The following is a 13493-nucleotide window of genomic DNA, read 5'->3' as shown; positions in this document are numbered from 1 at the left end:
CGAATATCTCCATTCCAGAAGTCTAAGCCAGTGGTTAAACACATTCAGCTCCATCACGCTTGAATACAGGATTCCAAACACCCCTGAGAACAGCTGGAGAAAGCAGATGGGGCGAAAAATTCACCTGCCAGACAACTTCTCCTTCTGTTTCCTCCACTGAATTTCCTCTCCATTCAGTCCATTGAAAGAACACAGGGGGAAAAAATGGGTGTTCAATCCCTTGTACTTTTTAAAGCACATGGTATTTATTAGGCATTAACTGGCACACAAATATACGAAACGAGTACTTAATTCTCATCCCACCCCGCCCTTAGCAACATAAAAAGACATAATCGCAGAAAGACACTGACATGACAAACGGACTCACACACTCTTACGTACTTGAACATACACAGTCTCACATATTACCCTGTTCTCTTTATTAGGGTCAGTTTAAAACAAAAACAGTAACTTTTTTTAATCATGAAAGCAAAGCACATTTGAAAGGGAAGAAAAAATGCAAACTTGGTTTTGAGTATCAATAAAATTAAAAGCTTTTGGCCAGCTCCCATGCTGGATTCCATTTCAGGTTATTACTTAATTAGAACTCCTATTTATAAATAAATAGTACCAGTAAAATATTACATCTGAAGAACCCTGCAATAATGTTTTACTTACACACTTTTTTTTTTAATACCATTTTCTGCTTTCAATAACCACAGTTTAGGGTCTGCATTTGGTGCTGGTATGATGTCTTTGGAGAATGCTCCTCAGTGAGTAAGTCTGGCTTCTTCTCTAGGGATGGTGGTGTTGCTTTTGTATCCAGTTTCGGTCATCAGTGGCGGTGATGGAGGTTTGGAAGCTGGGGGCTGGCTTTGTTTTTGGTTTTTTTTTTTTTGGTTATCAGGACGAATATTTATTTTGGCTTTTTCACAACGCTTGTCAGCACAGAGCTTGCGCCTTGCTTATCACAGTTCTGCCCGCATGTAAACTGGGGCTTTTTAAGTTTTTCAAAGCGAGATTTCCGGTTGGGAAGGTATAGGCCACGTTTCAGCGGGCGGGAAGGACGCGGAGCCGGGGAGACGGGAGGGCAGAGTGAGATAGGACGCCAGATGGAGTCCGGCGTTATCCTGACCCCATTGGTGGGCAGGAGGCAAACCTGGACTCCGTGAGGATGGAGAAGGGAGGCCAAGATCGGAGAGAAGCTGGGACGCAGGAAAGCTCGGCAGAAACATCCCTGGCAGAGGTAGGTAATTTCTTAGTCAGGAGGGAGGGTGGCCAATTTAGGTTTGGGGGGTTGGAGGAGTATTTGAGGGGAACCCCACAAGTACATATCTTGCAACATACTTGCCTCAGACCTCCCCCAGAATAAGGGACTGGGTCCCATTAAGAAAATTGAAAGAAAAAAATATATTATTATTTATTATATAACAACGTCAACATTAACACCAAGACAGGGAAGGACTCCAACTATGCATGAGGATCAAACACTCCAGGAGGCAGGACTTTCTGGAGAACAAAAGAAGAAATCAGGGAGGGTGTCCTGGAGGTGGTGTGATTGTGGCCGGTCGAGGAGGGCAGTGGTCGTGGAGGGGGGCGGGGACTTATCTCTTCTTGTCGTTTTTTAGTTTTGAGACAAAACAAAGTCACATTTTTTGAATTGTGGTTTCAAGCGACTGATTACATCAGTGTCAGAGTCGGGGAGTGGGGGCAGGGGCAGTTCTCAAGTGCAGACGTGAACGCGGGGTGAAATGAGACATCTTGTCCGTGGGGTTCTCCCTGTGGCTGTCTCTCTCTCCCTCTCTCTCTCCCCTCCCTCTGGAAATGGCAGCAGAGGAGCAGGCCTGGCCTTAGCTGTTGTCATTCCACTCTGGAACCATGCCGACTCCATGCACAGCGGAGTGGTACTGATGCGGGGACAGGGTCCTTGATACACCGTGAGAGTACAGAAACTCCGACGCCTGAAGGCTGCCCGGGGACTGGAGGCCAGTCTGAGGCCCACACTGCCTGACCACAGGCTGGTGGGCCACGGAGGTCTGGTGCTGGAACATTCCTTCTCCGAGCTGCGGGGAGCCGTGGTTGGCCATGCCGGCCAGCCGGGGGACCAGGGGCCCCGAGGTGAAGTGGGCGGAGAAGTGCTGATAGGGTAGCCTGTCCATGGGCTGCACGGTGGTGACCGTGCAGCTGCTGTACGAGGACATACTGGGCCAGGCGTTGCAGCTAATGTCCTCCAGGCTGGGCACAGGCTCGCTGGGGGGCGCGGAGCTGGCGTACATGCAGGCCTGCCGCTGGGCTGACTCTGTCCGGTAGGAGGCACCCAGGCCCTGCTGCTGGGGGTAGCCGGAGCGGTAGAAGGGGTCCTCCTCGCTAGGTGATGTCTCCATGTAGGGCTTCTTATAGGGATGGTCTGTGCTGGAACATTCTTCATCTGCGGGAAGACAGGATGACAGACACCCATGAGGCCAGGGACCAGCCACCCCAGAGCTCAAGGCTGAGACAGCCATTTGGCCCAAGGATGGAAGGATTAAGTCTGGAAGATGGTTAGCTCCAACCTCCGTTCTGATCATTAAGGGGGTGGCCTGTCACAGCTAAGACTTTGGGCTACGGAGCCCTGAGCAAACAGTTTGACCTTTCCGAGCCCAGTTTCTTTATTAAAAAATAAATTTCAGTGTATTCCCTCAGTAGAATATTAATGCAATTGTTATAGAAGATGCTTTGTGTAGTTTCTAGTAAGCTGGGGAGATTGAGCTCAGCTTCTTCACCTATAAAATGGAAAGAGTCATAACGGCGCTAGAAAGGGAAGCTCTAATGAAATAGGAAAATATAGCTTAAGTACTTAGTCCAGAGCTTGGTACAAGGAAACGCTCAATAAATGGCAATTATTATTATTCTCTTCCTTCCTTCCCAGCATGTAAATTTCAGGAAGCCAACATATGGTCTGGAGTATCCATCACTATCTTCCCAGAACCTGGGGTGTATACCTGATAACAATAACAACAGCATCAACCATAACAATAAAAACACTACAGTGCTTACTGTCTTTCACTGTTCGGAGTACAGTGTCACCCATTTAATCTCAACAACGCCATGAGGTGGGTTCTCTTAGTATCCTCATCTTACAGATGAGAGAAAGGAGACACACGGAGTTTGAGAAACCTGCCTGTTGCACCGTGGTGACCTGCATAGGAAGTCCAAAAAGGAGGGGACACGTGTGTGTGTGGCCGATTCATTTTGCTGTACAGTAGAAACTAGCACGGCATTGTAAAGTGACTATAAGAAGAAGGGGACACCAGAAGATGAGATGGCTGGACGGCATCACCGACTCAATGGACATGAATCTGAGCAAACTCTGGGAGATAGGAGGGGACAGGAGGGCCTGGTGTGCTCAATCCACGGAGTCACAAAGAGTCAGACATGACTGAGTGAACGATAACAACAATAAAAAAAAACGTGCCCACGGTCCTCTATGGCTGATAAACAGTGGAGCTGGGATTAGAATCCTAGGAATCTGATGATAAAATCCCTGCTCTTCAATCCATGCTAGACATTAAGACATGCAGCAAATACTTCTGCAATGGATGGAACAGTGAGTGGACAGACGGATACATGGATGGAAACTGAAATGAATCCCCAGATCCCTTCCTGACATCTCATGTGAACAAGGACCCAGTTAGGATCGGTGGAGTTGGTAACTGACACGGTAATTGGTACAGTACAATGACTGGGTCACCGTTTCCTCACTGAGCAAGTCACTTCCCTCCTGTGGGCGCTAATTAATCCCTAAGAGAGAGCAATGGAGAGAGAGTTCTGTCTCTAAAAGAGGGTCTTCCTTAACCACTTTGGGGTCACTGACCCCCTTGGGTTCTAACGAAAGTGTTGGGCTCTCTCCTAGGAAAAAAAACACTGAAACACAACATTTTGAGAACTGTAGGTATAGACAAAAGTGATGCACACAACTTCAAGGGGCTCAAAGACCCCCTAAGATGCAGACCTCAGTTAAAACACCTAGACATGCATGAGCCTGACTCTGGCCCTTTTACTTAATATCGGCGGGACACTGCCAAGGTATTTGCCATCTCTGGGACTCCTTTTTGACATCTTTGAATCAGAGTCAGCAATACTTACCTCGCTGGGCATCTCAGGCATAATACTGAGCATGGAAATCTCCTGTATCCATCACCCAGGGCAGCTTGTGTTGCCAGGGTAACACCACCTGTGTCCTGGCAGACCCCATCCGTAATAACACACATCCAGGTGTTTCCTTCAGGGGAAGCAGTCCTAGGGAGTTTCTACCGAGGCATAAACCTCACACGGATTCATTCCTTGGCTGGGATTTTACTCCCCAAGCTGGAGATTTTTCTTTCCTCACTTCCGATCTCTCTCTAATGAACAACGCTAAGAAATATGCTGATAATAATTGAGAACTAGACATAGAAAACAGAGTCTTTTCCCAGCTGTGCTGTCGAATGGTGATATGGTCTGGGTAAACCACTCTATCTTTCATGCCTAAACTTTACAATAAAAGAACATACTTGCCTCTTTAAAAAATTTTTTTTAATTTCTATATAAAAAAAGGAAATATGCCATGTTTGGGGTGTGAAGAAAAATGAAACCCTGGGACACTCCCACACCTGTGACCACAATGATGGTTGATGGCAGGACACAGGACTGAATAAGGAAGGAAACAAGAGCTAGAATTTATTGAACACCTACCAAGTGACCTAACTCCAATCTCCCCGTCATTCCTCGAGGTGGCTGTTCTCATTCTCGGCTCTTAGAGGCAGAAACCAAAGCTCAGAGAAGTGACCTGCTCAAGGCCATGCAGCTGGCAGGGAGTGGAGGCTGGAATCAAAGACGTGACTAATTCACTTTGCTGACCGCACCTTGCCTCCAGCTTTCTGGATTTCTATCCAATGCCACTCACTCAGCCTCCCAAGAAATACTGACTGAGCCCTCACCAAGCCCCTACCAGGCGCTGGTCAACTTCTGCGGTCCTGTTCAGAGGACATCCTTGGCCCTCTCCATCCTCCCCCGTCCAGGGGCAAGGGAACGAGGACAGGACCTGCAAGAGCAGGAGGCTGACACTGTGATGCGCAGGTAGTCCTTGGGGGTGAAGCTTCAAGTCAGTCTTTTCCCCGCAGTAAGCCCTACGGCTTAGCACTGGACTATAAGCCAACAGCCCATGCCAAGTAGGGTAGCTTGGATGTGGGTTCCACTCAACACCTCCACTCTCATCGTTCTCCAGGTGATACCCCAAGGTACATCCAAAATCTCCCTGAAACATGTATCTTCACATCCAGGTTGCACCCATCTAATAGCAAGCACTTATTTTCAGCTAAGCTCTTTCTGGGACACATCTGGGACCCACAGGATACTCAAACACTGGTCCCCAAAAATTGAAAAATGCAATCATCATTCTTCCAGGTGTTCTAGCCACATGATGCCAACCATCCAGATGTTTGAAGACATCCAGATGAGCAAGGGTCCATATTTTTCACTTTTCAACCTAGCATTTTGGGGGCATCTTAAGGACACTGCTACACATCACTTATATTTTTTATCCTGGCCACCTCCTCCTTCAATTTCTTCCCTCCACTCTTCCTTCCCTCCACCCCTCAGATCCATAAATCTGAATGTTTCCATTGTTGCTGGAATCATAACCTTTGGGTTTTCCATTTAACCAGGGCGTTCCCCTTTTCAATAATAGAAAGTGCAGCTGCAGGGTACCCTTGGCAAGAGAAAAAAAAAAAAAAAGGCAAACTAACCAGTCCCAAGTTTCTGATCCCCTTCCAGATTGGTTACAAGTAAAAAAAGGAAGGATAATATGAAAAAGGCCAGAGCCACATTTTGGAAAATCGTAAAATTACACATTCCAAGGCTTAATACTCCAAAGATCTGATGCAGAGTCCTAAGAAAAACTCGATGCTGGGTTATTGACGGAAACAGGACTTAAGCATTCTCCAGTTTCTCTTGATCCTCATCATACTGTAATGAAATTCCAAAGCCAGGATCAGAACTTCATGCTGGTCATGATAAATGCCTGGGATGTAATCTCTGTGTTTATTTTCGTGATGGTTTGGTTTCTATCTTTTTATTGGGAGCCTGATAACTGATCAACAGCAAACACATCTGTCCCAGCTGAGCCCTGCTTATCTTCCACAGTTGGGGGAATGGGCTGCAGTCAAAGGTCAAGTCCTCGATGAGATGAGTCCACGGCTTGCTTTCAGAAAGCTGTATACGGGTGGTCAATTACACTTCAAATGTCCAAAACCCAGCTGAGTCCCTTGGATAACAGTAAAGCTCTTCTTGATTCTGACCACAGATCACCACGCCACACCATGAAAAACCCTAGTGCCTGGCATGTTTCCGGATGTTGTTGATTCTGGATAAAATGGCCTTAATGATGAATCTAGGATACAGATTTTAGGGCACTGAGTTATTCTCTTGACTCACTGGATATATAACCTTGGGCAAACTTCTAGACCATTCCAATTTCAGTTCTTGTTTGTATTATACACGGGGTGCTACTGTGCTAAGTCACTTCAGTCGTGTCCAACGCTTTGAGACTTCATGGACTGTAGCCCACCAGGCTCCTCTGTCCGTGGGATTTTCCAGGCAAGAATACTGGAGTGGGGTGCCATTCCCTTCTCCAGGGGATCTTCCCAACCCAGGGATCAAATCTGAGTCTCCTGTGGCTCCTGTATCAAAGGCAGATTCTTTACCACTGAGCAGTTGGGGAAACCCATTATACATGGGGATGATAGATAAATTTCATGTAGGAATTGAAATAGTAATAGTGCAGTCTAGTTTCTATCTTCCTTGTATTTAAACTAAATATTCCAATCTTATCTGTCCAAGTAATACAATTCTACTCTCTTTCCCCTCTTGGAAGACTGGATAGATGGCTCTGTGAAGGTCGTCCAACACTGGAAGGTACTTGGGTGAACTCCAGAGCTAGGAAACTCACAGAGCTAATTTCAAATCTCTGATCCCATTGAGCAAAGATTGTTACCACTGCCAAATGGGTCACTTCCCTTGCTGATGGAGTTCATTCAGATGAAAGATTGTGGGGGAGTCTTCACAGATAAAGACACTGGAGGCAGACAGATAAAATGCCACTCCTTAGCTGAGTGACCTGTGCCAAGTCAGAAGTAGGACTCTAATTCAGGCCTTATGACTCTGAAGAGTGCTCTTTCTGATAGGTGGCCCCAGCCTTTCAGCCTTCAGGAAACCCACTGTGTTCAGAGACTATGAAAAGGTGGTAACCTTGATTCTTTGGATAGATGAATGGATGGATGGATGGATAGATGGATGGACAGATAGATAGATGGAAAGACAGATGGATGAGTGGGTGGATGGATGGATGGGTGGATGGATGGATGGACAGATGAATGGACAAATGGATGGACAGATAGCTGGAAGGACAGATGGATGAATGGATGGGTAGGTGGATGATTAGATGTATGGATGGACAGACAGATGGTTGGATGGACAGATGGATTGGTGTGTATATGTTTGTCCCCATGTTGTTAGCTCTTAACCTTAAAGTAAAAAGAACTTGGATGGTACTGTGGGAAGATTGGGAATCAAAAGACTCCAGTTCAAATCTCAGATAGCCATTATCCAAAGCCATGGGATGTACTGACTTGCTTGCTATCGGTCTCCCCCAGTAAGAATACAAGCTTCCTGGGAATAGAGACCTTTGCCACCTCTCTCCCCTTATCTTCAGCATACAGCACAGCGCCCGGTACAAAGTAAGTGTGCCATTAATATTTATTTGATGACTGCAGCCTGGATCGGCCACTCATCAGCCACATAACCTTGGGAATCTATCCCAAGCTCTTATTCCTCTATTTGCCTCCTATTTGCCACGGGGGTAGAAGGCATCTCCTGTGACTCAAAGACTACAGGGAAACTCCAGTGAAGGAAAGAGTGTGGGGTTGCTCTAAAAACCAAGGAGGCTGAGGAAATGCAAAGCCCTTCGCGGTACCCAGTTCCGCTCCCCTTTCCCTCTCAGTATCCAGTGCAGTAACTGGCTTGGCTAAAACCTTTATTTGGGTCGCCTCTGGTTTCCAGTGGTTGGGGAGGGCTGTCAGGGTGGGAAGGAGAGAGAAAGACAGACAAGTGGTCTCCCAGGCCCGGGTGAACTGGATGTGATTGAGTGGCGTTGATAAAACACTTTCCCAGCTTTTTTAGCTCCTCCCATCAGGAGAGATAGTTTGGAGACAGCTGGGTCCAAACACAAGGGGCCCCCGGCTGGCCTGGTCCTTTGACATTTCACTGGGGCTGCCTTCTGGGCCGGTTGGAAAGGAGACAGACAATGAGGGGAAGTCAGATAGTGGGGCAGGCAGGGGCCGGGGTGGGAGAGAAGCCACCCATGGAGTTATCACTTAACGGGAGTCCCAAACTGGAAGGAAACCTCGGCTGATTCCTTATCGCTTTACAATGGAGGCTGATGATGAATTGCTTTTTGTCGTCTCCGAGGCAGGCAGGCAGGACAGATGGAGCTTGGCTGGAATGTTCTCTGTCCCTAGGAGCTGTCTTTTCTGGGTGAAGGGAGGCAAGAGGGGCAGAGGTTTCTGCAAAGGTAAAATGAACCCTGCACCCCAAGTGCACAGACCTCAGAATGAATCACGGGGTGGAGCTGCTTACTCACTGGGTGACTCTGTGCCAGTTACTCCATCTCTCTGAGCCTCAGGGTCCACATCTGTCAAAGAGGGGGCAATCCTTCACCTTGTTATCTGCAACCCGTCGCAACGTCCTGACTCCTCTGACATCTCCAGCTCTTCTCCACACTCCTTAGTCTGAGCCATCACCATCTCACACACTTTGGAGCCTATGAACCATCCCTGGCATCAATTCAATCACAGCAAAGGGACTGCCTCCAAACAAAACCAGAATCACATCCTTCATGGATTCAAAGCCCTGCAAAGGCCACCCGTCGGTGTTAAGATAAAATCCAAACCCTTCAAAGTGGCTCACAAGAGCTGGCGTTGTGCCGGTCCCTGCCGTCCTCAGCAGCCTTCTCTCCCATCACTCTTCCTTGCTCTGTGTTCAAACCATGCTGGCCTTATGTCCACTCCCCCAGTGAGAGGGGGCTCCCCATTTTCCAAGGGTCTTCTCTATGCCTGGACACCCACTTGGCTCCCCAATCTCATAGCTGACACCCACTCTCCAGAGACCTCAACCGAAATTCTTCCCCGACACCCCCACTCTAGTCCGATAATCCACTTTGCTGTTTTTTAAAATAACTTTTTAAAAACATTTATTTATTTGGCTGTGTCCGATCTTAGTTACAGCATGATGCCCAGACTCAGCTACCCCATGGCATACAGGATCTCAATTTCCCAACCAGGGATCAAACTCACGTCCCCTGCATTGGAAATGTGGATTCAACCACTGGGCCACCAGACGCACTTTGTGCGTCTCCTTCATAGCATTCGATCGCCACTGCCATCAAACAAGTCAATAACAAGCCATAGTAATGTCTGCATAGTAATGTTTGCAACGGTGTGCATTTCCCAAAGTCAGGGCGGCTGTGAGCTCACCTTCAGTAGAAGACTTATCGGTAGCAGGTTCTCAAGCACATCACCGGGATTATCTCATTTCATCTCGTGACAACCCTGCAGCGTAAGCGCTGTTGTCTCCCCCCATTCTGCAGAAAAGCTGGCTGAGGCTCAGAAAGCCGAAGCAAGTTACCCACCATCATGCTGCTGGGAAGGATCAGCCGCTGGGAGAGACCGCAATGGACCAGCCACCGACTCCAGCTTTCCTGGGGGCCACCTCAAGCCGATTCCAAGTTCATGCAAGGATCCCAGCAAAGCACTATGCGCAGGACAACCATTCCTATTACCCAAAGAGGTTCACAGCCTTGCCTTCAAAGCCTTCCTCCTGTATCCTCCAAGAGTGCATTTCCAAGGATGCTGCTATCAATATCGAACCTAAAACAGCACCCTGATTCTTTGTAACTAGGTCTGGCATCAATTTAATCGAAAGAACTCTTTAATTCAAACCTGTGAGCTCTTCATCAGCGAATAGGACCCAGTCTCAAGAGCAGATCTCTAGTGGGACGATGAAATTCGGAGACTGCAGCTCATAAGCAAAGGTAATGGAGGCAGATAGGGTGATGGTTCACAGTCCAGGCAGAGTCTGCAGGCCCAGGAGTGGGTTCAAACTCTACCTTCAAGAACCATCAGTTCGGACCTCCCTGGTGGTGCAGAGGTTGAGAGTCCACCTGCCAATGCAGGGGTCACAGGTTCGATCCCTGGTCTGGGAAGATTCCACATGCTGCAGGGCAACTGAGCCCGTGCGCCACAACTACTGAGCCTGTGCGCTAGAGCCCGGGAGCCACGGCTACGGAGGCCGCGTGCTGCATATACTATACGGAAACCCGCGCTCCTTAGAGCCTGTGCTCCCCAGCCAGAGAAGCCACTGCAAAGAGAAGCCCAAGCACCACAGCTAGAGAGCAGCCCACATGCAGCAACGAAGACTCGGTGCAGCCAAAATATGTAAGTAAATAAAAATAAATGAAATATTTTTAAAAGCAGCTTAAAAAAAAAAAAAGAACATCAGTGAAGTAAGTCAGAAAGAGTAACACTAATACAGTATATTAACACATATATATGGAATTTAGAAAGATGGTAACAATGACCCTACGTGCTAGACAGCAAAAGAGACACAGATATAAAGAACAGACTTCTGGACTCTGTGGGAGAAGGCAAGGGTGGGATGATTTGAGAGAATAGCATTGAAACATGTATATTACCATATGTGAAATAGATCACCAGTGCAAGCTCGACGCATGAAACAGGGCACTCAAAGCCAGGGCAGTGGGACAACCTGAGGGATTGGGGAGGGAGGTGGGAGTGGCGTTCAGGATGGGGGACACATGAACACCATGGCTGATTCATGTCAATGCATGGCAAAAACCGCTACAATAGTGTAAAGTAATTAGCTTCCAATTAAAAAACATTAATTAATTAAAAGAAAAAGAAAAACAACCATCAGCTCACAATTTTCCCTCAGGTTCCCTATTTGTAAAATTGGTTTATATAACAGTGCCTACTTAATAATGTTCCTGAAAAGGTTAGCCTGGAACCTCGGCAGGGCTCCCTGAAATATAATATAAAACAGCATCTCTGCACCGGCATCTATGCGCTACAGGACATTCTTAACCCCTGCTTGTGCCTGAAAGAGGCATATTGCAGGCATCTGGGCTCCAGCCCATCCAGCAGCGGGCGTGCTGGGAGTCAGGCCAGGGGGCCTGATGGGCTGACACTGCTCAAGCCTTCCAGATCCAAGGAGTTTGGATGGGCTTCAGGTAAGTCTGGAAAGCCTGGTCTCACCGGGTCAGCTCCCCAGCCCCGTTTGGACCCATGACAGCTCTTCCCTCTTTAAAAACGTGACTTTGGTAAATGTCAAATAGCCAAACCGTGTTCCTTTTCTCAGGTCAAAAAAGAAGGTCCAGGCGCCACTAGACTTTGAAAGGCGTCGTGTTGGCTGATGGGGCTTTGAGATCCAACAGGGAGCGCTCTGATGACGGGGCCACAGACCGTCTGGAGCAAAACAGAGCTGGTTTATTAAGTCAACCTAGCGCTTATTTCATAGGCTCTTCACACCCAGCCGAGGAGACAGGTCCAATTGTGGGCTCCAACCTACAGAGGTTTGTTGTGAGATTTAGAGGCACTGACTAAGCAACTTTCCCGTAATCATAAACATGTGAAAATGGCAAAGGTCAGATTTATCTCACTAGTCTGACTCTGAAAATCACAGGCATAAGCAGGAGGTTGCACAGTCCCCTCCCCTTATGTCTGTCTTCCCGAACCTCCACCTAAATGAGCAGCCGTCTCTTTACTTCCTCCTGGGATTTACTTCGCTGCCACCCATGGGGTGCTCATCAAGCACCAGTTGCTCTCAGGAACTTAGCACCATTTACAAAGTGAGAAAATGATGCCCAGAGAGGCTAGGACACCTGCCTGAGGTCACCCAGGAAGTTGGTGGCAGAGTTGAGACTCAAATCTGTTTCCCCGGCCCTACTGCCCACATCCACACCTTCGATTCTGCCTTGAAAAATATGCCACCAGAAATTTCCTGCCTTAACTTCCCCTTTGGACTCAGATAGCTTAGGAAGAAGTCATCCATTTCTCATTAGGCAAAGGAAATGATGAGATGTCTCAGACAACAGCCTAGGAGATTTAAAGAGGGGATGCACAGGAAACAAAATCCACCATGATTTTCTTTTCTCCCTCTACCTTTTTTTTTTCTTTCTTTTTTTTTTTTTTCGTTATTGATCTGGAAAAGAAAGAAGAGCTCAGAATCCACTTGGGTAAAACCTTGCCCAAGGACTAAGTGAAAGTGAAGTCGCTCAGTCGTGTCCAACTCTTTGTGACCCCGTGGACTACAGCCCACCAGGCTCCTCCGTCCATGGGATTCTCCAGGCAAGAATACTGGAGTGGGTTGCCATTTCCTTTTCCAAGGACTAAAGAGCACATCAAATCCCAAGGAGGTTCCCTGGAGTGTAGGCTGTAGGCTTATAATACAATCAAGACTCTGAAAGCATACTCCCTGACTAACCCTGATAACATAAACTTGGCTTTATCCTTTTAGGGTAATATTTCCTTTTCAGCAGCTAAAAAGAATGAGGCTGTTCTAGGGTCATGAAAAGACATCTACAATGTATGCTACTGTAGAGCACAGGGAACTCTACTCAATATTACGTAACAACCTAAATAGGAAAAGAATTTGAAAAAGAATCAAAACATGTATATGTATGACTGATTCACTCTACTGTACACCTTAAAGTCATTAATTATGAAAGTGAAAATCGCTCAGTTGTGTCCAACTCTTTGTGACCCCACGGACTATAGAGTCCATGGAACTCTTCAGGCCAGAATACTGGAGTGGGTAGCCTTTCCCTTCTCCAGGGCATCTTCCCAAATGAGGAACTGAACCCAGGTCTCTCACATTGCAGGCAGATTCTTTACTAGCTGAGTCACCAGGGAAGCCCAAGAATACTGGAGTGGGTAGCCTATCCCTTTTCCAGCAGATCTTCTCGACCCAGGAATTGAACCCTGGTCTCCTGCATTGCAGGTGGATTCTCTACCAGCTGAGCTACCAGGGAAGCCCTTTCATTAACTATATTCCTATATAAAATAAAAAGTTTAAAAAATACAATATATTCTAAAATTTTAAGAAATACAAGTTGCAAAACAGGTACAGTAAATTAAAAGTAAAAGCAAAACCCTGTATTTGTGTGCATGTGCAAATGCAAATAAATAAATGCATCTGAACATTTCAAACAAGCTTTCCCCAAGGAAGGGGCTAGAACTTGACAGAGATGTGTCAAAGGAATCCTTTGCTGTACCAGAATGGTTTGACTCTCATACATTCTCTCAGTCTCTCAGTGCACTGCTTACATTTAAAAAATAAATATACATGTAGTCAGGTGTATTTCCTTTTTTCAAGGGAAAGAAGAAGAAAAGAAAGTGGCCAGGTGGGCAGTGCAGTCGCACTCA

The 13493-nt window shown here is 47.0% G+C and overlaps 1 protein-coding gene across 4 annotated transcripts in view; it reads right to left on the bottom strand.

The window, feature by feature from the left end:
- Nucleotides 1–1374: 1374 nt before the first annotated feature.
- The window catches only part of TBX5 (T-box transcription factor 5), an 82134-nt gene continuing 70015 nt past the window's right edge, over nucleotides 1375–13493 (bottom strand). For all 4 annotated transcript variants that reach the window (XM_069558642.1, XM_069558641.1, XM_069558639.1 and 1 more), the window contains exon 9: nucleotides 1375–2407. In XM_069558642.1, the coding sequence (XP_069414743.1) occupies nucleotides 1830–2407 (578 nt within the window). In that variant the 3' untranslated portion in view covers nucleotides 1375–1829. The remainder of the gene's footprint in view (nucleotides 2408–13493) is intronic.

Source organism: Ovis canadensis, chromosome 17 (assembly GCF_042477335.2).
Source record: "Ovis canadensis isolate MfBH-ARS-UI-01 breed Bighorn chromosome 17, ARS-UI_OviCan_v2, whole genome shotgun sequence".
Taxonomy (NCBI): domain Eukaryota; kingdom Metazoa; phylum Chordata; class Mammalia; order Artiodactyla; family Bovidae; genus Ovis; species Ovis canadensis.
Note: the sequence above shows the minus strand (reverse complement) of the source record. Positions and strands in the feature narration are given on the sequence as shown.